At 54.3% G+C, this 20,337-nt stretch overlaps 1 protein-coding gene across 2 annotated transcripts; it reads left to right on the forward strand.

Annotated features, from left to right (window-relative positions):
- The first annotated feature begins 964 nt into the window (after positions 1-964).
- On the forward strand, positions 965-18,390 carry Tsen2 (tRNA splicing endonuclease subunit 2). 2 transcript variants are annotated; one of them, XM_042680011.1, is made up of 12 exons: positions 965-1,042; positions 3,191-3,395; positions 3,881-3,962; positions 7,256-7,292; positions 7,919-8,375; positions 9,183-9,260; positions 12,831-12,881; positions 14,265-14,403; positions 15,734-15,770; positions 16,311-16,422; positions 17,022-17,111; positions 17,653-18,390. In XM_042680011.1, the coding sequence occupies exons 2-12, from the start codon at positions 3,207-3,209 to the stop codon at positions 17,710-17,712; spliced, it is 1,332 nt and encodes a 443-aa protein (XP_042535945.1). In that variant the 5' UTR covers positions 965-1,042; positions 3,191-3,206; the 3' UTR covers positions 17,713-18,390. The 2 variants fall into 2 exon arrangements, with proteins under 2 accessions (XP_042535945.1, XP_042535944.1); XM_042680010.1 differs by lacking the exon at positions 965-1,042 and having other exon boundaries at positions 3,182-3,395.
- Positions 18,391-20,337: the final 1,947 nt, after the last annotated feature.

Below are 20,337 nucleotides of genomic sequence, written 5' to 3' on the forward strand. Positions count from 1 at the left end.
GCTCTTCAGCTCAAGGCGAGCACTTTACCACTTGAGCCACGGCGCCACTTCTGGCTTTTTCTGTTTCTGGGGTGCTGAGGAATCGAACCCAGGGCCTCATGCATGCAAGGCAAGTGCTCTACCACTGACCACCTTCCCAGCCCCACTTTCTTTTTGATTGAGGTCAGGTGATTGCATACATTTCACTGCTTCACAGTGTAGTGATTCTTAAGGCACAAACACCTTTTAACCTTCCCATTGGCTACCTTTGATTTTTAGGAACTCTAATGCAGGCCAGGGGCCGTGGCTCACGCTGTGATCCCCACACATCCCGGAGGCTGAGGCGGGATGGGCCGAGCTCCGGGCCAGGCCGGGCGCACAGGGAAACGTTCTGAGGATCGCGGTTTAAAGCCAGCCCGGGAGGAAAGTCCGTGAGGCCCTGATCGCCAATGAACCACCCGGAAACCGGAAGCGGCGCTGTGGCTCGCGCGGTGGAGCGCTCCCTGGCGCTGCAGCGCGGAGGGGCAGCGCCCAGGGCCCGAGTTCGAGCCCCACGACCGGCAGAACCACCCCCACCCCCGTGCAGGTGATCCAACGTCCGGGATCCGCACGCCTGGGCGTCCCCGACTTTCCAGGGCGCCGACCCGGGGTGAGGGGTCCCAGGCCGGGGTACGGGGGCCCCAGGACCGTCCATGCCGAGCGCAGGTGCCCAGCGGCCGTGGCGGGGGCCGCTCCGGGCAGTGGGGCGCAGGGCCCGACCCGGACCGGGCTCCCGCCGCCCGCCCGGGCCGCCGCATCGAGCAGCAGACGGCCGCGCTGCCCCGCGACGCCCTCGCGCACGCGCGCGCGCACCCGCTGACCCGGCAGCTGGGGCCCGAGGTTGTCCGCGGGAACCGCGGGGGCTCGGGGACCCGCCGCGCGCAGGCGCACTGCGCTCGGCCGGGCGGGCGCTCCGCGGCTGCGCGCTGGGCTGCTTTTGCGACCGCTCTGCTTGACGGCAGCGGCGTCGGCCCCCCGGGCACCGGCGTTACCAGGTAACGGCCGGCGCGCGGGGAAGAAGCAGGTGAGGCTCGCGGGCGGCGTGGGGAGCGGGAAGGGGTCCCGCGGCCGGGCCGCACGGCGGGAGCGCCGGGCCCCCTGCGCCCCGCGGCCCTCGCCTCGGGGCCCGCGAGGCGCGGGCTGGGCCGCAGCCGGGCCGCTCCGGACGCGCCGGGCCCCGGCCCGCGGCTCGGGCTCTCCGGGCCTCGCTGTCCCTGTGCCTGTGCGTGCACCCCGCCTGGAGCCTCTCCCGACCCGGGGTGGTGGACGGATGCTCCCCGCACCCATGGCAGCCCCCCCCCACGGCCCGTGGCTGCGGAGACACAGCCCTCCGCCCTCCGCCTCCCACCTCGGCCCGGGACAGCCTCTTGTGGGGTGTCGGCTCAGCCGCCCTCGGTGAGCAGGAACTCTGCCTGTGAGGGAGGGTCCTTCCGTCTCAGGAGCCCCCCCCCCCCCCCAGGCAGGACCGACCCTTGCAGCGGTCAGTTTTTCTTTTTCTTTTTTTTTGGTCGGTCCTGGGGCTTGAACTCTGGGCCTGGGCGCCGTCCCTGCGCTCTTCAGCTCAAGGCGAGCGCTCTACACACTTCGGTTTTCTGGTGGTTCTTTGGAGGTCAGAGTCTCATGGACTTTCCTGCCTGGGCTGGCTTTGAACCACCATCCTCAGATCTCAGCCTCCTGAGTAGCTGGAATGACGGGTGTGAGCCGCCGGCGCCCAGCTCCGTTTTTCTAAGTGATAGATTTATTTTATGCTAGTCCTGGAGCTTGAACTCAGAACCCAGGTGCTGTTCCTGAACTTTTGTGCTCAAGCCTGGCGCTCTACACTTGAGTTACAACTCCACTTCTGGCTTTTTGATAGTTCATTGGAGAGAAGAGTCTCATGAACTTTCCTGCCCCGTCTGCCTTCCAACTGCAATCCTCAGATTTCAGCTTCCTAAATTGCTAAGATTACAGGTGTGAGTCACCAGCACTCAGAAGGTTTATTTGGGGGGGGGGGGATTGGGTTTGGGGGGATTTTTTTTTTGTCCTAAGTCCAGCACTCAAACTCAGTACCTGATGGTTGCTTTCATTTGTTGGCTGGCACTTTATGACCAGAGCCATGCCATCAACCCCAAATAGTGTGAGCATGCAATGTGCATGCTCCACTCTCTTTATACACACACACACACACACATATATATACACACAGACACACACAAAAAATACTTTCTGACTTACCTTTTAAAATGTACAGTTCAGCGGCCTTAGGGTTTAAAGATGGGCAGCAGCCCTATGAGCAAATTTTAGAACACTTCATCACCCCAAAATAAACCTCATCTGTCTCAGTCGCTGCCACTTCTCTGTCTGTTCAGCCAGGCAGCCACTCACCTGCTGTCACAGTCTGCTTATTCTGGATGCTCTATATTAAGGCCTCACATTTGGTCCTTTCCATCTGTGTCTTTGACTTAGTCTAATGGTTTCAAGGCTCATCCACGTTGAATGTATTTGAACGCATTCCTTTTTGTGGCCAAATAATATGCCATTGCGAGGATAGACCATCTATTGTTCGTCAGTCATCTCTTGATGGACATTTGGACGTTTTCTCCTTTTTTGGCTGTTATGACCAACACAGCTGTGAGCATTCATGTACAAATGTTTCCATAGACACGGGAGTTCACTTCTCTTGGATCCGAATCTAGGGGCACAGTTCAATTGTTGGATTTCTTGGAATGTCTTGAAGTGAGCTGTCAATTTGTTTTTTTTTAATTCTGAATGCTGTATCCAGGTCAAGGAGGACTTAGGCTAAGCTGTGAAGGTGGCACTGAGAAAAGCCCAGTTGCTCCGAAAGCCCCTCGGTGGGTGCCTGGCTGAGGAGGCGCGGGAGGCCCCGTGAAGGCGCCATCCTGGTGGGCGTTTGTCGTGGGGCCTTTGTCCCAGGAGACCCAGCACTGTGATTTCACAGCCAGGCCTCCATGTTGTCACTTTCCCTTGGAAACGCCACCAGTGACTTCTTGGGGTCCTGAGCTGGAGAGCAATGTCCCTGGTGTCTCACGTGTACCGGCCAGTTCTGTCTTCCAGCTAATTATTGGATACATATGTAATTCACAGACAGAAGGTGCTGGAGCCTGGCAATCTTAGCTCAGGTTTTCCATGTCATTATTGTTTGCTTTTCTTTTTCCTTGTCTGCTCTCTAAAGAACACAGCCCTGAAGAATGGCAGAAGCAGTCTTCCATGCCCCAAAGAGGAAAAGAAGGGTGAATGAGAGCTACGAGTCTCCGTTGCCCATCCCGTTCTGGCAGGACCCCGGTCCCAGGCAGGGATGCCCACAGCTCCACGCCGAGCTCATCAACAGCAGGGTGATCGTGAGGCGCTCGGAGGACATGAAGCAGCTGTACGGGAAAGTAAGTGCGGCTGCCTCCTGCCCGCCCTGAGCCCGCTGCCCTTCGCCAGCTCCCAAGCGGTGCCACCCACCCCCAGAAGCTCCAGAAGTCATACCACTCACCCGAATCCTGCCGGGAGCCAAGCAGGGTGGGGTCACCTTTGTCAGATTAGCCACTCACAGCCCACTCACTGAAATGGGGTCAATGGCTTGACCTTCGTGGTTCAGTTATGAAAACAAGGCCAAGTAGTTTGTGGAGGTGTGGAAATGACCCTCACTCACCTGCCTTCTGTCCCCAGAGGAGTGGGTTCCAGGAGCCCAGCTGGGGCGATGGAACGGTGGGAGGGGCCTTCGAATGTTCTCAGTCCTCTTTCTCTCTGTGTGCTCGAAGGAGGCCAGGTTTGGTGTTGGCTGTTCTCCAGCAGAGGTGGTTTTGGCGGGGCACTGGTAGCATTTTGGTGGGATTTACAAGCACGGCTGACTAACCATGTGCCCTTTTCCCCAAAGGGCTACTTTGGAAAAGGCGTTCTTTCCAGAAGCCGGCCATGCTTCACGGGTTCAGATCCTAAGCTGGTTGCCACATGGAAAGGTAAAGTTGAACAGCAAATCTTCATTTCCTTTCATCTGTGACCTTGCACCTAAAATTGGATGATGAGTTCTAAAGGAGAAGTAAGAAGCTGGGGCTGGGAAGTTGGCTCAGTGGTAGAGTGCTTGCCTTGCATGCCTGAGGCCCTGGGTTCAATTCCTCAGCACCACATAAGCAAAAAGAAAAAAAGCCGGAAGTGGTGCTGTGGCTCAAGTGGTAGAGCGCTAGCCTTGAACTGAAGAGCTGAGGGACAGCGCCCAGGCCCAGAGTTCAGGCCCCACAACCGGACCCAAAAAAAAAAAAGAAGCACACTGACAGCTTACCACTGCCCCAGAAGAGCAACTAGGAAGTCTCATCTGGGTGCTGGTGGCTCACATTTTCCATGTAATCCTAGGTACTCAGAAGGCTGAGATCTGAGAATCGAGGTTCAGAGCCAGCCCAGGCAGGAAAGGTGTGAGACTATTATCTCTAGTTAACCACTAGAAAACTGGAAGTAGTGCTGTTATTAAAGTGGTAAAATACTAGCCTTGAGCCCCTGGACTTTGTGGCTTGTGTCCAAGCTGTTCACAGACTCTTTCCTCAGCCTCACCAGGTTTGACTTTTTTTTTTTTTTTTTGGGGGGGGGTCTGGTCGTGGGGCCTGAACTCTGGGCTTGGGTGCTGTCCCTCAGCTCTTCAGCTCAAGGCTATCGCTCTACCACTTGAGCCACAGTGCCACTTCTGGCTTTTTTCTTTTTTGCTTATGTGGTGCTGAGGAATCGAATCCAGGGCCTCAGGCATGCAAGGCAAGCACTCTACCACTGAGCCACCTTCCCAGCCCCCCCCTTTTTTTTTAATAAAAAATAATCCTAATAGATGCAAACTTTTTAATTTTATCTATTTTTATCTAGTTTATTCTTTCATCGCTTGTACTTTTGGTATCATATTTTTAAAAATTGCCAAATCTAAATCATGCAGATTTGCTAATTTTCTTCTAAGAGTTTAATCATTTTAGCTCCTCTGTTTAGATTTTAGGTCCATTTTGAGTTAATTTTTTCATGTGGCATAAGATGAAGGTTCGGCTTCAGCTCTGCCTGGGAATCTCTCATTATTTCAGTATATGAACTTACTTTTTTAGGGGAAGAGTGGGCTTTTGGTGTGGTTTAGTTGGTTGGTTGGTTTGGTTTTGTTTTTGATAGCCCTAGGGCTTGACCTCAGCCCGGACACAACCCACTTCTAGGAATTTATCTTAAAGATAAACTAGAAAAAATGGGGAAAGTGTTTATTGTAACACTGTTTTTAATATTCAAAGAATAAGAAAAATCTAGACACCCTTTAAAGGGACCAGTAACAAAAACTAGTGTATTGGCATAATACAAAGCCTAGATCGGAGCCACAAGAAATACTGCTTAACAGAGTAAAGTCCTCGCTGAGCGATGGTTTATCTAAAAAGGGAATAGTAATGTATGTTGAAGATGAAAGCACTTGAGAGGTTTGTCTAACTTTATTTAAACATCAGACATGTAGACACATATTGAAACATCATGTTACCCCATTAGTAGTTACAATTGTTACGTTTTTATGGGTTACAATTGTTACGTTTTTATGGGTTTTGATTTTGTGCCAATACTGGGACTTGAACTCAGGGCCATGTGCTCTTGCTTAGCATTCCTTCCTCACCTCAGCTCAAGGCTGATACTCTACAACTTGAGCCATAGCTCCACCTCTGGCTTTTTGCTGGTTAACTGGATATAAGAGTCTCTCAGATTTCTCTTCCCAGGCTGGCTTCAGCACTCCTCAGCTCTCAGCCTCCCAAGTAGCTAGGATTACAAGTGTAAACCACCCAGGTGTTATGTTTTCATGCCCCAGTTGAATATTAATTTGGATTAGATGCATGGCCTAGTGGTAGATTGCCTGCCTAGCAAGTATTAGGCCCTAAGTTCAAACCCCAATATCACCACAAAGAAAATTAACTTTAAAAATAAAAACAAGAGCCAGGCGCCAGCGGCTCACGCCTGTCATCCTAGTTACTCAGGAGGCTGAGATCTGAGGATCTCAGTTCAAAGCCAGCCTGGGCAGGAAAATCTGTGAGACTCTTATCTCCAGTAAGCCACCAGAAAACCGGAAGTGGCACTGTGGCTCAAGCAGTAGAGTGCTAGCCTTGAGCTGAAGAGCTGAGTGGACAGCGCCTAGGCCCAGAGCTCAAGACCCACGACTGACAAATAAAAGCAAAAGGATAAGTTGATGTGGTGGTGTGTGCTTATAATGCCATCACTGTAGAGAAGGAGTGCAAGTGCGAGGCAGCCTGGGTTCGTAGTGAGAGCCTGTCTCATAAAAAACAAGGATAAACCATTGTTTTAACTATGCCTAGGAGAAGGAATGAAACAGGTGGGAAAGAGATGGGACTTGGAAGTCTTACAGATATATAATTATAAAACGAAGCTTTTTTCCAGAAACTCACCTTTCTAGGGAATTTGTGAAATAAATGACAAGCATGTGGGTAGTTGGGTAACCCCTAGCGAATTATTTGAAGTAAATACCTTCATGGATGGATAGATGGATGGACGGATGGATGGATGTAGAGATAACAGTTTTGCTGTGTAACAAGGGCTAGCCTCCAACTCCCAATCCTCCTCTTAACACAGCCTCCCAAGTGCTGGAATCCCAAGCATGCACCACCATGCCTGGCTGTTACATAACTTGAAAACATAGAACTTTAGCTCTTTAGTCCTGGGATAAACTTTGCGTCCATTTCTCTTGCCGCAATGATGCTGATGCCATTTGTAAAGCAGCCACGTTGATGGCTGTGCACAGCAGCCTTTTGCTCTCTAGACCGCAGGTTTGCCTGGAGGTCTCTGACCCGAGGGTAGTGGGTGGTGGAGAATTGACCAGCCTCAAGACAGAGAGAGAGGACCAGAACTGAAACCCAGATCACTCAGCAACCCGATGAGCACTTTAGAAAATGAGACCCATCGAGATTTCTCGAGCTGGAGCTCGAGCCTATGCTTCCCAGGTCTGTGCCCACGTCCCCACCCTTCCCCGGGACAGGGGCCTGTGCTCTGCTCTCCACCTGGCATTCGCCCAAGTGGTTGGATGTGATGGAGAGGTGCCCTTCTCCCGCTGCCACTGCTGAGCTGGGGTGCAGAGTTGAGGGTCTGGGGAGCCCAGCGGCAGGGGCCAGGTTGATTGAAGCGCTTGCCAGGCTGAGTGCAGGGAGGCATGGCCAGCAAAACAAGTACGCACACTCACCTTCCAGCTGTGTGCCTTTGTAAACCTGACGTCATCTCGGACACTAATAGACCGTGTTTGTTGTTGCAGACATGAAGACACGCATGCCTATAATCACGTCAAAGAAGTAAGTGACCTGAAGCTTGGCTTTCCTTATAGTTATAGCTCAAATAAGACTCTTAGGTAGCCTTTTTCACATGCAAGGTTTTTTCTTGTTTTGTTTTTGCATAGACAGGTTTTAGAGAATCTGAGTTTTATGTGGCTCAAATCATATTTGAAATACATTAAGTGAACTCTCTGCTTTAATTTACTTACATTTAATACTTTGTTAAATGGTGACTTAAGTTTTATCAAATGAAGCTCTTAAAAAAAGCCGGGCACCAGTGGCTCACACCTGTAATGCTAGGTTAGGAGATTCGAAGCCAACCTAGGCAGGAAGGTCTGTGAGACTCTTATCTCCAGTTAGCCATAAAAAGCAAGAAATGGAGCTATGGCTCCAGTATTAGAACAAATAGTAGCCTTGGGCAAGACAAAGCTCAGAAACAGCACTCAGACCCTGAGTTCAAGCCCCAGGAACAGCACTGAAAACAAAAACCAAACAATAAATGCTTTTTTCATGACACTTAGAATATGCAGAAGTATATGAAGACAACCTTTACCCAGGATCCGCTGTTGAGGAACACTCCGGTTGTTCACTGTGCAGTCTTCCAGCCTGGTACAGACATGCTGGCACTGATGCATTTCTGCTTGCAGGTATGAGCGTCGTGTGGAATGGGCCACGGCGGTCATGCGGAGACAAGGCCAGGATGAGAGCACAGTGTGCGAGATCCTCAAGGAGTTCACAAAACCTCTTGGACATCCTTGCACAGGGAGGAGCGAAAAGTGTGAACAGTGCGATGCCCGCGGCTCCCAGGTTGCCTCCACCCTGTGCCACACAGCAGAGACCCAGGGCCCCTCTGTGATGAATGGAGACTCTGGACAGCGGGGTGGGCACCCTGATGGCCTGCAGGAGAGCTCTGGCCACGACCTGCTTCCTGCACACCACCTCGAGGGACCCATGGTAGAGGACACGGCAGCTCTGCCCCGAGAGCCCCTCAGCGCCCAGAGCGGACACCAGTCAGCAGGACAGAGGGGGTCCGAGCCTGAATACGTGCTCGTGGAAGAAGGCGTGTGTGATGAGCAGCAGGAGGCAGGCACCCCAGCAGAGGAAGTAAGTAAAAGAAAGCACCCCAATTCTCCTTAGGTGTGGGCAGCCCCCATTATCCACAGACCGAAAATACCTGGATTTGTCTTGATCTGGGGAGAGAGAAACCACACTGACAACACTTACCATAGTACGTTGTTACAGTTATTCTGTTAGTGATTGTTGTTAACTCCTACTACACCCGATCCGTAAGTTAGTTAAACTGTCTTGAGCGTGTCTGGATGGGGAGAAGCGGGCTTTGTGTGGAGCCTCACTGGGACCCTTGGGCGCCCCCTGCAGATGCAATAGTACGTATTGAGGTAGGGAGCCTCCTGGAAGTCACTCCCTCCACAGCCATCTGTTCTGGTCACTGGAGCAGCTCTGTACGCAGGCCTGTCAGCCCCAAGCATGTGGGATGAAGTTGGAGGGAACCTTCGGGCTGTCAGGGCCATTTCTTGGGACAATAGTAACTTGTTTAACTAACATGCTAGTAATATAAAGCAAGACCAATAATTCCTCTCCTTTGATGGGGAGAAAAAGAAATGCAGTGATCCTTTAGATATGATCTGCAATACAGCTCGCATGAGAGAGAACGGGTTTATGAAGTCAAGAACATACGTTGATCGCAGAATCCAGCAAAATGCTTCAAGCTGCAACAAGACTCATAGACAAAGGGAGATCAAATAGGTTATTTTTATAAGCGAGGATTGTTTGTTCACAGTATTTCCGCAGCAGCTTTTTCGTTCGGGAGAGTTTATCATTTTAGAGCACAGTGTCTCTATTAGGGCTTGCACTCGTCCCTGCTCTGTGCTTGATTTCTTTCCTTCTCCTCAGTGGGTGCACAGGCGGAGATTAACATGCCGGAGGAATCCATATAGGATCTTTGAGTATTTGCAGCTCAGCCTGGAGGAGGTACGTGTCCACCAAGCCTGTCAGCTCCCAGCAGGCCCTGCGGGATGCTTCCCGTGAGCTGGCCTTCGCAGTGGCCTCACGGCACGGTTCTGAACAGAACACAGTCGTGGGTTTGGGGTCGCCATGAGCAGCCTTCTCAGAAACAGGCCTGCCTACATTTCCCATCTCAGCCTTTTTCATTTGCTCTAAGTTGTGTGTTGGGGCTGAGGAGATAATGTCTGTAGGCCAATGGTAGAGTGCTTACCTGTGGTGACAAGTACTACATTAAAACCTTGGCACTGGGAAGTGGGACTGTGGCTCCAGTGGTAGAGCAGTAGCCTTACACTGAAGAGCTGAGGGACAGTGCCCAGGCCCAGAGTTCAAGCCCCACAACCCATAAAAACAAAAACAAACCTTGGCACTGCTAAAGAAAGAAAATGTGGGGCTGAGAAGGTGGCTCAGTGGTTAAAGCGCTTGCCTTGCATGCCTGAGGCCCTGGGTTCGATTCCTCAGCACTACATAAGCAAAAAGAAAAAAGCCGGAAGTGGCACTGTGGCTCAAGTGGTAGAGCGCTAGCCTTGAGCTGAAGAGCTGAGGGACAGCGCCCAGGCCCAGAGTTCAGGCCCCACGACCGGACCCCAAAAAAAAAAAGAAAGAAAGAAAGAAAATGTGTATTTGAGGACAATTCTCCTATTGTTTCATGAAGGATTAAAGAGGGCTCCTCTGGCATTTGTCTTGTGGTGGTGGGGAGTGGGGAGGTTGAGATAGTTTCTCACTACGTTTAGAACTAGGAACCAATCCTTAGGACTACGGGCGTACACTGCCACTCCCAGCTGAGTACTTGTTTTCTGTTTAGGACTTCAGATTGAATGTTTCAGCACTAATTTTCACCAGCTTTTTTTTTAATATGGCTTTGTTGAAATATAATTAACATACCACATAATTCACCATCTAAAGTATACAACCTTGGGGCTAGGGATGTTACTGAAAAGAAAAAAAGAGATCATATTGTTGGTGGTGGTAGTAAAAGATACTATAAAATCATTAAAACAATGTAGTACTGGTGTAGGAGTGGAAAGATCAACCAGAAGAGTCTACAACCATACCCACAGATAGATGAGAATTCCGAGTATGGTAAAAATAGTGTTTCTTATCCGTAAGGAAAAGACAGTGGATCTGAGGTATTGGGCTGATTGGCCATGTGGGAAATAAGTCATAATCCTCCCTCCTATCCTATGTCAGAACAGGTGAAGTATCCCCGTGGTCCTGTGTGCTAGGCCCGCTTGCCAGCTGGTGGATGGATTTGGGGGAAGTGACTGGATCCCAGAGGGCTCCGCCCACTCAGTGGACTCACCCCTCAAGGCTTCATAATAGGAGCGGAGGCAGGACCCGGTGGAGGAAGGGAGTTTCTGGCTTCGTCCTTTGGGGACTGCATCTGCCCCACCCCTTCCTGTATTCTTCTCTGTTCCTGTCCTCATGCAGTGGGCTGTTGCTGTGAGCCCAGCCACTGATTGAAACCCGAGATCCTCTGAACCAAAGTAAATCTTCCCTCCGTTCATGCTACGTCAGGCCTGCTGTCACATTAGTGCAAAGTCTGACTGGCACAGAGACATAAAGGAAGAATTTTTAAGGAAAAAAGCAACAATGGTAAACAGATACTGGTAGCTCATGCCTTATAATCCTAGCTACTCAGGAGGCTGAGATCTGAGGAATGAGGTTCGAAGCCAACGCAGGCAGACAAACCTCTCATCCAGCAAAAAGCTCAAAGTGGAGGTATGGCTCAAGTGGTAGAGCACCAGCCTTGAGTGAAAAAACTAAGCAAGAGTTCAAGCCCTAGCATTGGCACAAAAGAAAAAAAGTTAAGAGGTATGAGCTGTCTTCTAAGAAACATAGCATATAGATTCCACTATTTAAAACTCCGTGATGGGTGTATAGGTAAGTTGTAAAGCTTGTATAGCATTCCTGTGACATGGATTTGGTCCCCAGACCATCCATCACTGCAGAAAAAAGGGTTCAAGCCTAACCAGGGCACTGCCCATCCTGAACTCATCTTCCCAATTAGATTGGTTTCCAACTTCAGCTCCTGCGCTGCCTCACTGAAATCCTCATCCTATCTAGAGCACCCTTGCTCTCCTTGGCCTCTTTCCATCCTTGGGATGAGAACCTCAGGAAGCCCCTTTGTGGGGATGACAAAGCAGGGGTGTGCCCTGCTCACGGAGGACGCTGTCTGCCCCGTTTCCTGGTGCCACCCACGTGTTAGGTTAGGTGCTGGAGATGAGAATAGGAAATGGGCAGTCCCTGTAGCTGAGGGAGAGGTCGGGTGGGACAGGAAGGGGCGTGAGCAGTTGTGCACCTCTGATAAGACCTGCTGTGGATGTGGTCGGCAGCCGAGCCGGCTCCACCGAGCTTCGGCTCACAGGGTCCGGGTTCTGTACCTGTTTCCATCTTGTGGGTTGGGGCAGTCCATGGGGAAGTAGCTTTCACCTCAGGCCCCACTCCAGGGTGGAGAGGAGCTGACGGGGAGTGGGAACAATGGAAGAGCTGTGCGCATGGCCCTGTGCTGGTGGCAGATAGACGCCTTACCTTACTGAGTCCTCACCCCAGCCCATGAGGAACCCCAGGTCCTGTTACCTGGCTTTGATGGGGGAGAAGCTGACCCTGTACTGGAAGGCGGGGCGCCCCTCCTCTGCTGTCCGAGTATTTATAATGTCACTCTCCAACTGTACGGAAGCATCAGCGCTTTCTTGGGCCTCTGTATGGCCTGTGGGCCAGATGCCCCCCGTCCCCCTCACGGTAAAGGATGAGCTGTGGTTTGTAATGATAGATGAGGATGAGCAGCAAGCTTGCCCAGCATGCACAGGGTCTTGAGTTCCATTCCCTGTATGGCCCAGAAACCAAGAACAGTTTAGTTTGCTTTGGTTGGTTTGCTGTGGACTTCTAATTAGGACTCAAACTCACAATCCGCCTACAGATGGGCATGTTATGCCCAGCCCAGAACATCAGTTTACTTTTGAGGTGGCAACAATTCAATCTATGTATGACTCTTCCAGGAACATAAACTAATTTTTAAGGCAGTGCTGGGGGTGGAGCCCAAGGCCTTGAGCATGCTAGGCAAGGGCGGTGCTCCACCCCTGAGCCACAGCAGCCCTAGCCCCGCCACATGGCAGCGGTCCATTTTGGCTTTGTTTTTTGTTTTTTTTTAGTCAGTGGAGGGGTTGATCTCTGGGCCTGGGCACTGTCCCTCAGCTCTTCAGCCCAAGGCAACTGTTCTACCACTTGAGCCACAGCACCACTTCTGGTTTTCTGATGGTTCATTGGAGATAAGAGACTTACAGATTTTCCTGCCCCGGCTGGCTTTGAACTGTGACCCTCAGATCTCAGCCTCCTGAGTAGCTAGGATTCCAGGCGTGAGCCACCAGTGGCCACCTTCATTGTTCATATTCTTGTTGCTGGCCAGTTCTATTGGGATGAGATTGAATTTCGTAGTTGCTTTGATCTGCATGTGCTTTGCAGCCAGGGATGCCGAGCACTTCTTCATGCATTTAGCGACACGGCAGCGTTTCTAACGCGCTTTCCCCTTGCTGTCTGCAGGCCTTCTTCCTTGCGTATGCCCTGGGATGCCTGAGTGTTCACTATGAGGAGGTAAGGTGTTTGTTAGACAGTCCTCCACCCACAGCAGGCCATACTAATTCTCTTATTTCAAGCCAAATGCTGTCCCTGCTGCCATACCCCAACCCCTACTGATTAAAGTAGGAATTGAGGTGTCTTTTCCTGAGTTTTGGCTTTGGGTTCTGAATGAAGACTGTTCAAGTAAAAGCCAGCTTTGATTTGACCCTTTTAAATTGAATTTTACTCTCAGGAGGAGGGTTTTTTGTATATACTGTTCAGGAACTCAGCATCAAAGTAGTACTAAAAATATGCAACAGTAGAATCTAAGGGCTGGCATGCGTGATTCAGTCATTGTAATGCAGCTATACAGAAACAGGACCAAGAGTAAGAAAGCACATGATCATCTCAGTTGACACAGAAAAAAACCTTGGACAGAATTCACCCTTTTACAATAAAAGCTCGGAAGAAGCTAGGAGTGGCAGGCACGTCACTGAGCTTAATGAAGGCTGCAGATGACACACCTACACCCAGTATCATATAACATGGAGAACGGCAAACTCCTGAAGTCGGGAACTCAGCAAGGGTGTCCACCCTCCTCACTCTTCCCCGAATCCCTAGCAAGAAGGTAGGAGAAAGAAAGAAAAAGGGATTCAAGCAGGGAAAGAGGAAGACTGCTTATCCCCATATGCAGATTATGTGATCCTCCAAAAGCCTCACCGGTCTCCCTCCCCTGCCCCCTCCTCCACGCTGGTCCCTCTCCCCTGCCCCCTCCTCCACGCCGGTCCCCTCCCCTGCCCCCTCCTCCACGCCGGTCCCCCTCCCCTGCCCCCTCCTCCACGCCGGTCCCCCTCCCCTGCCCCCTCCTCCACACCAGTCCCCTCCCCTGCCCCCTCCTCCACGCCGGTCCCCTCCCCTGCCCCCTCCTCCACGCCAGTCCCCTCCCCTGCCCCCCCTCCACGCGGAGATGGGCTCTGCGGCTGCACTGTACCTCTGGCCTCAGTTGCCACTTTCCTGCTTCTGCCGGCCAGCCGGTGGGAATCACGGGGAGCCCAAGCAGGAGCTGCAGGGGGTGGGGGGGGGGGCGGAAGCCTTGGGAGCCGTGCAGATTTCTTCTAGTAGCCACATTAAATTAAAAACAGGTGATGTTAATTTGAATCACATCACATCGTTCATAGATCAAAAAACGATGCGTTCTTGTCTTCTTTCTCGTAGTGAGTTGGATCTCGGTGTGTTTCACACTTCCAGCACCTCTGTGGGGCTGAGCTGGCTGAGCCGGTGGATGGCGCTGCTCAGTCTTCCAGCTGGGCCCCCGGGCAGGGGCAGCCCCAGGGCTCCGCCGGCCCTGGCCCAGGGCAGGGACACACGCTTCATTGTGCCTTCCCCTCTTCCTTTTTTTCTTACCTTCCTCCCTCGCAGGAACCTTTAACACTTGTGAAGCTCTGGCGCGCGTTCACCGCCGTGCAGCCCACCTTCAGGACCACGTACATGGCTTACCACCACTTCCGAAGCAAGGGCTGGGTGCCCAAGGTGGGGCTCAAGTACGGGACGGACCTGCGTGAGTAGCTTCCGGGGAGGGGTGGCGCGGGTGTGTGCGGCCTCTGGCTCACGGGAGGCCGCGGAGCGCACGCGCAACCCACCTGGCGCCCGCCCTCAGTTGTCTTCCACGACCCCCGCTTGCCTCACGCCATCCTTGCCCTTCAGGACTCCCCGCGGTGGATTGCTGGAGACTTCCTTTAGGTCAGGCATGGCATGGTTTGCCTGGGCCCCAGGGGCCGGGGTTTCCAGCCCAGGCACCGGGGTTTCCAGCCCAGGCACCGGTGCTTAGAGACAGAGAACACAGTTGTGAGCACCACAGACACAAAAAGCAGAGGCAGAGTCATCTTGAGGGCGGCCGGCGCCCCGTGGAGGAATGTCATGAGCAGAGGCCGGAGCAAAGGCTGCTACTTAGGTCAGGAAACAGCTCTGGAAGCTGCGAGCACAGGTGGGGAGCAGTTGGCAGGTGAAAATGGAAAGAACATACTAGGCAAATGGCAAGTGCAAAGGCCCTGAGGCAGGAACATGCTCAGCAGGTCGCAGCAGCAAATGTGCTGCTCTGAATTTCCAGAAGTAGGCATAGGCTGTTTGTTCAGATGGGCTTGAGTCTCACTCATCTCCAGCCCCAGAGCTGAACCAGCCAGAGTGGCTGCTCAGCACATTTGGAGTAATACAGGATTGCTCCGCATCATTTGAACTTCCTGCTTTTTTTTTGGTGGGCGGGGGGGGGGGGGTTGCGTGGAGTGGTGGTATTGGAGTTTGAACTCAGGGCTGTGCGCTTGCCAGGCAACGCTCTACTGCTGCTCCTGCCCTTTTTACTTTATTTTGAGGTAGAGTATCGGAGGGTTTCCCTTTTCGCTTGCTGTGTCTGGGGTGACAGGCACATTCCGCCATGCCCGGCTCTCTCTGTTGAGATGGGGTCTTGGAAGTGTTTTTGCCCTTGCTGTCTGGGAACTGGACTTCTGATGTGTCTCTGAATTGCTAGCATTGCAGGCCAGGTGCCTGGCAGAACTTCACAGCCATGGTAGTTTCACACTCTACCGTGGAGAGTGTAAGGGAAGAGGCAAGATAAGGATCACAGGTAGGCCTTGTGTTTAGTCCCCAGTGTCAGGGAGAAAAGAGAGAGCAAGAAAGAGCCACATGTGCTCAACTGGTCGGAAGTGCGTGGCGAGGAGGGAAACCTGGGGGGCCAGGGCCTCAGGAACTCCCTTGCGTCAGCAAAGGCACTCGGTTTCTGGGAGGAAGGCGTGCCGGCGGGGCGCAGGGCAGAGCGCACATGCAGAGAAAAACAACTTAGCAGTAGAGGATGCTGTCGATGGCGCAGTGATAGGCTGTCTTTTTCTTCTTTGCAGTGCTGTACCGGAAAGGCCCTCCGTTTTACCATGCAAGGTTTGGAGCACTCTTTAATTGATTGAAGGCAACACAGGGCTTCCAATATTGTCGCCATAGTGATGATTAAAAACCAGGTCCCTCCTGGCCTGACCAGGACCCCTGCAAATGTCCACGTGGGACTGGGGGTGTAGCTTGGTGGCGAGAGGCTGTGCAGCATGTGGGAGGCCCCCCTTCCATCCCCAGCGCCTCAGAAACAGGCCCCGGCTTCTGCCCTCACCCCCAGCGTTCCCCTGTTGGGTGGAAGACTGTGTTGGGTCTGTGTTGAAGTCGGTGTAGGTACATAATGGTCGCCCCAGGCACCCCGGGTACCTGTCTGCAATTGTGCTGGGAAATTCTGTTCCTTGTCTACAGTTCTGTGTTGGAGCCAGCTGCAAGTTTGAGGTTACAGGAGAGAGAGGGCTCTGGTAGCCGTCAGGGTGTCTAGGGTCAGGACACGTGTGCTTTTCCTGTAGCTTCATTCTTGGGAAGACAGGCAGTGTTGTTTGTGAGCAGGTTGTTTGCATGGTTTTGATCTCCTAACCCACCCGTGTTTTGCAGCTACTCGGTGATCGTGGAGCTGGTTGATGACTGCTTTGAGGGCGCCCCCCGCAGGCCATTCAGCTGGAAGTCCTTGGCTGCGCTGAGCAGAGTGTCAGCCAGTGTCTCCAAGGTAACTGCAAAAAAGTCATTACAGGCTCACGCCTGTAATCCTAGCCACTCAGGAGGCTGAGATCTGAGAATCATGGTTCAAAGCCAGCCCAGGCAGGAAAGTCCGAGAGACTCTTATCTCCAATGAACCACCAGAAAACCAGAAGCAGCACTGTAGCTTAAGTGGTAGAGTGCTACCCTTGAGCTAAAGAGCTGAGGGACAGCGCCCAGGCCCAGAGTTCAAGCCCCACAACTGACTAAAAAAAGTCATTTGTAGAACTTCCTGACATCCCTTATTTTTGCTCTAAGCTGATGCTCTACCACTTGAGCCACAGCTCTACTTCTAGCTTTTTGTTGGCTAATTGGAGATGAGTCCTACAGATTTTTCTGCCCAAGCTGCCTTCAAACTATAATCCTTGGATCTCAGCCTACTGAGTTGCTAAGATTACAGGCGTGAGCCCCTGGCGCCCAGCCTGAGTTTAGTCTTCTACCTCCATGTTCACAAGCGCAGTGTGCTGCACCTGCGTTCTCTTGCTCCTCGGCGGGTGCCGGGGGAATGCTTTGTGTCCGTGTGCCATGCACGCATGCCTGCCCACTCTCTCTCGCCGCTGTTTCTCACAGGAGCTTCTGCTGTGTTATTTGGTGAAGCCCTCCACCATGACTGAGGAGGAAATGGGGTCCCCGGAGTGCATGAAGAGAATTAAAGTTCAGGTGGGTCCACAGATAGACATGCACTATCCCTGAGTCCTGGGCACTATTGTGTGACCTTCCAGGCCCCGGAACCTCTCCCTCTGCCCTCCCCTCCCTCCCCCACAGTGGCCTCTCACACATCTCACCTCCTGAATGTCTCAAATGATGGCTGAGCTGCTTCCTGTCCTCCTGGCCGACTCCCCGCCAGGGCTGCCCGGTCCATTGTGGAATCATCCATGTTTGTGTTGGCCCTGGGTAGCCCTGCATGCACACTTACACACACGCACATACCCAGCCTGCCCCTGCCTTCTCTCACGCGTAGCCCCCACCTCTCACGCTGCCCTGCCTCCCACCCTGCTGTCATCCCCAGGGCATCGGGGCCCTCCTCCCCGAGGCTGTCATGGCGCTGGCGGCTGGGGCTGTGGCGTCCGGCCACGTGTTTTCACATCTTCTGCCAGCCGGAGCAGGGGCGGCTCACTCTCCACCGCTGCCTGGAGCCTGGCCTGATGGCATGTGCTTGGAACCTTAGAGACTCAGCGCTTCTCATTTTTCCTGCCTGCAGGAGGTGATCCTCAGTCGCTGGGTTTCTTCACGAGAGAGAAGTGACCCGGATGAACTTTAGTGACCCAGTGCAGCCTCCCCGTCTCCTGCCAGGGCCCGGGCGGGTGGGTAGAATGTCCTGTCCTGGAGCTGAAGCTTTAAAGGGCGGCATGCACACCACAGAAGCCTTGGTTTTGGAAAGGACTGCAGACTCCACCCGAGCGCCCGCCGTCCCTCCTCCTGCGCTGTGGAAGTCGGAGTTGGCGAGTCCAGCCCCACCCAGCTCCGTGATCTGGGCACAAGCGGAGTTCCTGTCACCCTGTCCTGGGAGGTGGCACCGGCAGTCCCCTGGGAAAGCTCTTCTCTGGGGACCTGAGCGCGGTCACACACGGAGCACGGGAGCAGATGCGGACTCAGGGCCCCACGTCCCACCGCTGTAAATGGAAAGGCAGGATGTGTGTCTCCTGTACCTGTGGGCTTGGCGCTAACCCGAGCACTGGAGAGCCGCTTTCCGAGTCCGCCTGCCGTCTGTCAGCTACTGCAGCGCTGGCTCTCCACGGTGCCCCGTCGTCTGCCCAGCGCAGCCAGGCCTGCGTGTTCAGAGACCCGGACCAAGCCAGCGCGCGGGGAACGTTCCGGGAGGAGGGTGAGCGGGCGTCCCCTTTAGTGAAAGAGTCAAAGACGGGGTGTCCGCGTGAGGAGCAGGGCTCGCCGGGCTCGGCTTCTGCTGGCTGCGAGCCGGAGCTGTCACAGCCCCGCGGGGCGGGGCCGCGGCTGGGCGGGGCGCTGGGGGCGGGGCCTGGCGGGGGGCGGGGCCGCGGCTGGGCGGGGGGCGGGGCCGCGGCTGGGCGGGGGCGGGGGGCGGGGCCGCGGCTGGGCGGGGCGCGGGGGGCGGGGCTGCGCTGGACTGGGTGGGGCCTGCCTCCAGCCTCCGCTCCGCTGGACCCCGTCAGTCCTTCCAAGGGACCTGACTCCCTTAAAGAGCCCACCCGGCACCCCCCACTGCACCGACAGTGAGGCGTCTGCGTGAGTTTGGGCGAGGACCCCACATCCACGCGCTAACAAGGAAGGGCTTGGATGGAGGAAGCCTGGGGCTCCTCGAGGCCCACAACCCTGGGCCTCTTGGCAAGCAGAAAGCAAAGCGGGCACGGCGGCCGCCCGCCCCGCCCGGGCCGCAGAGGCCTGCGCCCGCCCGCCCGCGCGGGGCTTTCCCTTAGCAGCCCCGGCCCCTCCGCGCTGCCACTGCCACTGCCCGCTGCCGTGCCGCGGCAGAAGGCAGCCGGAGCAAAGCCCACGGAAGCGTGGCCCAGGGTCCCGCACCCGCCCGGCCATCCGAGCCCTGGGTTCAAACCCCAGTGCGGCAACACGCCAACCCCCAGAGAGCGGACCAGGGGGCGGCACCCGCCCTCATGGAGGGCCGCGGCCCCAGGCGGAGCCGGGGGGCGGCAGCTGGGTGCCAGGGGTCCCCCCAAGGGGCGTCGAGGCGCAGGGTGTGTTGAGCATCACCCCCAGTCTTCAAGCTGAGCACAGGAAGCATTCACAGCGTGTGGCTGAGCCCCCGCTCCGAAGGCCGCCATCCGCACCGCACGCTTCCCGGGAGGCTGCGCCTGGGCCCCGGGCGGTGTGGACGAGGAGGGCTGGGGCGCTGGCCCCGTGGAGGTGGAGGCTCTTTCTGGGGTGATGAGAGTAACCAGCGTGAGGGTCACCCGACACCGAATGCGCAAGCTGACACCGCTGTTTGCTTTACAATGGTTGGTTTTATGCGCCGTGCGTCCCCGCGGGAGGCCGCGGTGTGGCCGGGCCCGCGCGGCCCCGCGGCCCTGGTCTGCAGGCGCACTGTCCAGTGTCGCCTCCTGGAGTGTAGCGGGCACTGGGCAGTGGTTAAAGCTGTGTGGTTGGGACTCAGTGCTGAGCCGGCCAACAAGACGGGCTTTTCCTTCTTGTTTTTCCTTAACATTTCTTAACGTTTCTTAGATTAAGGGGGGTGGTCCGTGCCACGCATGGTGTAGGAGTTTGGGAAGAACACCCCTGTGTGGGTTGTTGTGTCTTTCAGTTCAGTGACCCCCGAGGCTGGGTTGTGAGGGCCCGCTGGTCACTCCATGAGCACAGACCCGCTCCTAACGGCGTGAAGGGCACCGTGGCTCACGCCTACAACCCCAGCTACTCAGGAGGCTGAGATCTGAAGATTGCAGTTCAAAGCCAGCCCAGGCAAAGAAGTTGGAGAGACTTATCTCCAATTAACCAGCAAAAAGCTGGTTTCTTGGGCTGGGAAGGTGGCTCAGTGGTAGAGCGCTTGCCTTGCATGCCTGAGGCCCTGGGTTCGATTCCTCAGCACCACATAAGCAAAAAGAAAAAAGCTGGAAGTGGTGCTGTGGCTCAAGTGGTACAGCACTAGCCTTGAGCTGAAGAGCTGAGGGACAGCACCCAGGCCAAGTTCAGGCCCCAATGACTGACAAAAAAAAAAAGTAAGTGGCACTGTGGCTCAAGCAGTAGAGCATGCACCTTGAGCTGAAAAGTGCAGGGACAGCACCCAAGCCCAGAGTTCAAGCCCCACGACCAACAAAAATAAATGAAAAGGTTGTCCTTCAGCTGGGTATAGTGGCTCAGGCCTGTAATCCAAGCTACTTGGGAAGTAGAGATCAGGAAGATCATGGCTTCAGGCCAGCCTGGGCAAAAAGTTCACAAGACCCCATCTCTACAAAAAAAA

This window comes from Dipodomys spectabilis, unplaced genomic scaffold (assembly GCF_019054845.1).
Source record: "Dipodomys spectabilis isolate Male_0828 unplaced genomic scaffold, ASM1905484v1 ptg000054l, whole genome shotgun sequence".
In the NCBI taxonomy this organism is placed as follows: domain Eukaryota; kingdom Metazoa; phylum Chordata; class Mammalia; order Rodentia; family Heteromyidae; genus Dipodomys; species Dipodomys spectabilis.

What these genes read in the sequence shown, in the direction of transcription:
- Tsen2 (XM_042680011.1), top strand. Translation starts at nt 3,207, where the DNA reads ATGGCAGAAGCAGTCTTCCATGCCCCAAAGAGGAAAAGAAGGGTGAAT. An exon ending in CCTATAATCACGTCAAAGAA is followed by an intron (nt 7,293 to 7,918) that starts GTAAGTGACCTG and finishes TTCTGCTTGCAG; the next exon opens with GTATGAGCGTCGTGTGGAAT. An exon ending in CCTCCGTTTTACCATGCAAG is followed by an intron (nt 15,771 to 16,310) that starts GTTTGGAGCACT and finishes CGTGTTTTGCAG; the next exon opens with CTACTCGGTGATCGTGGAGC.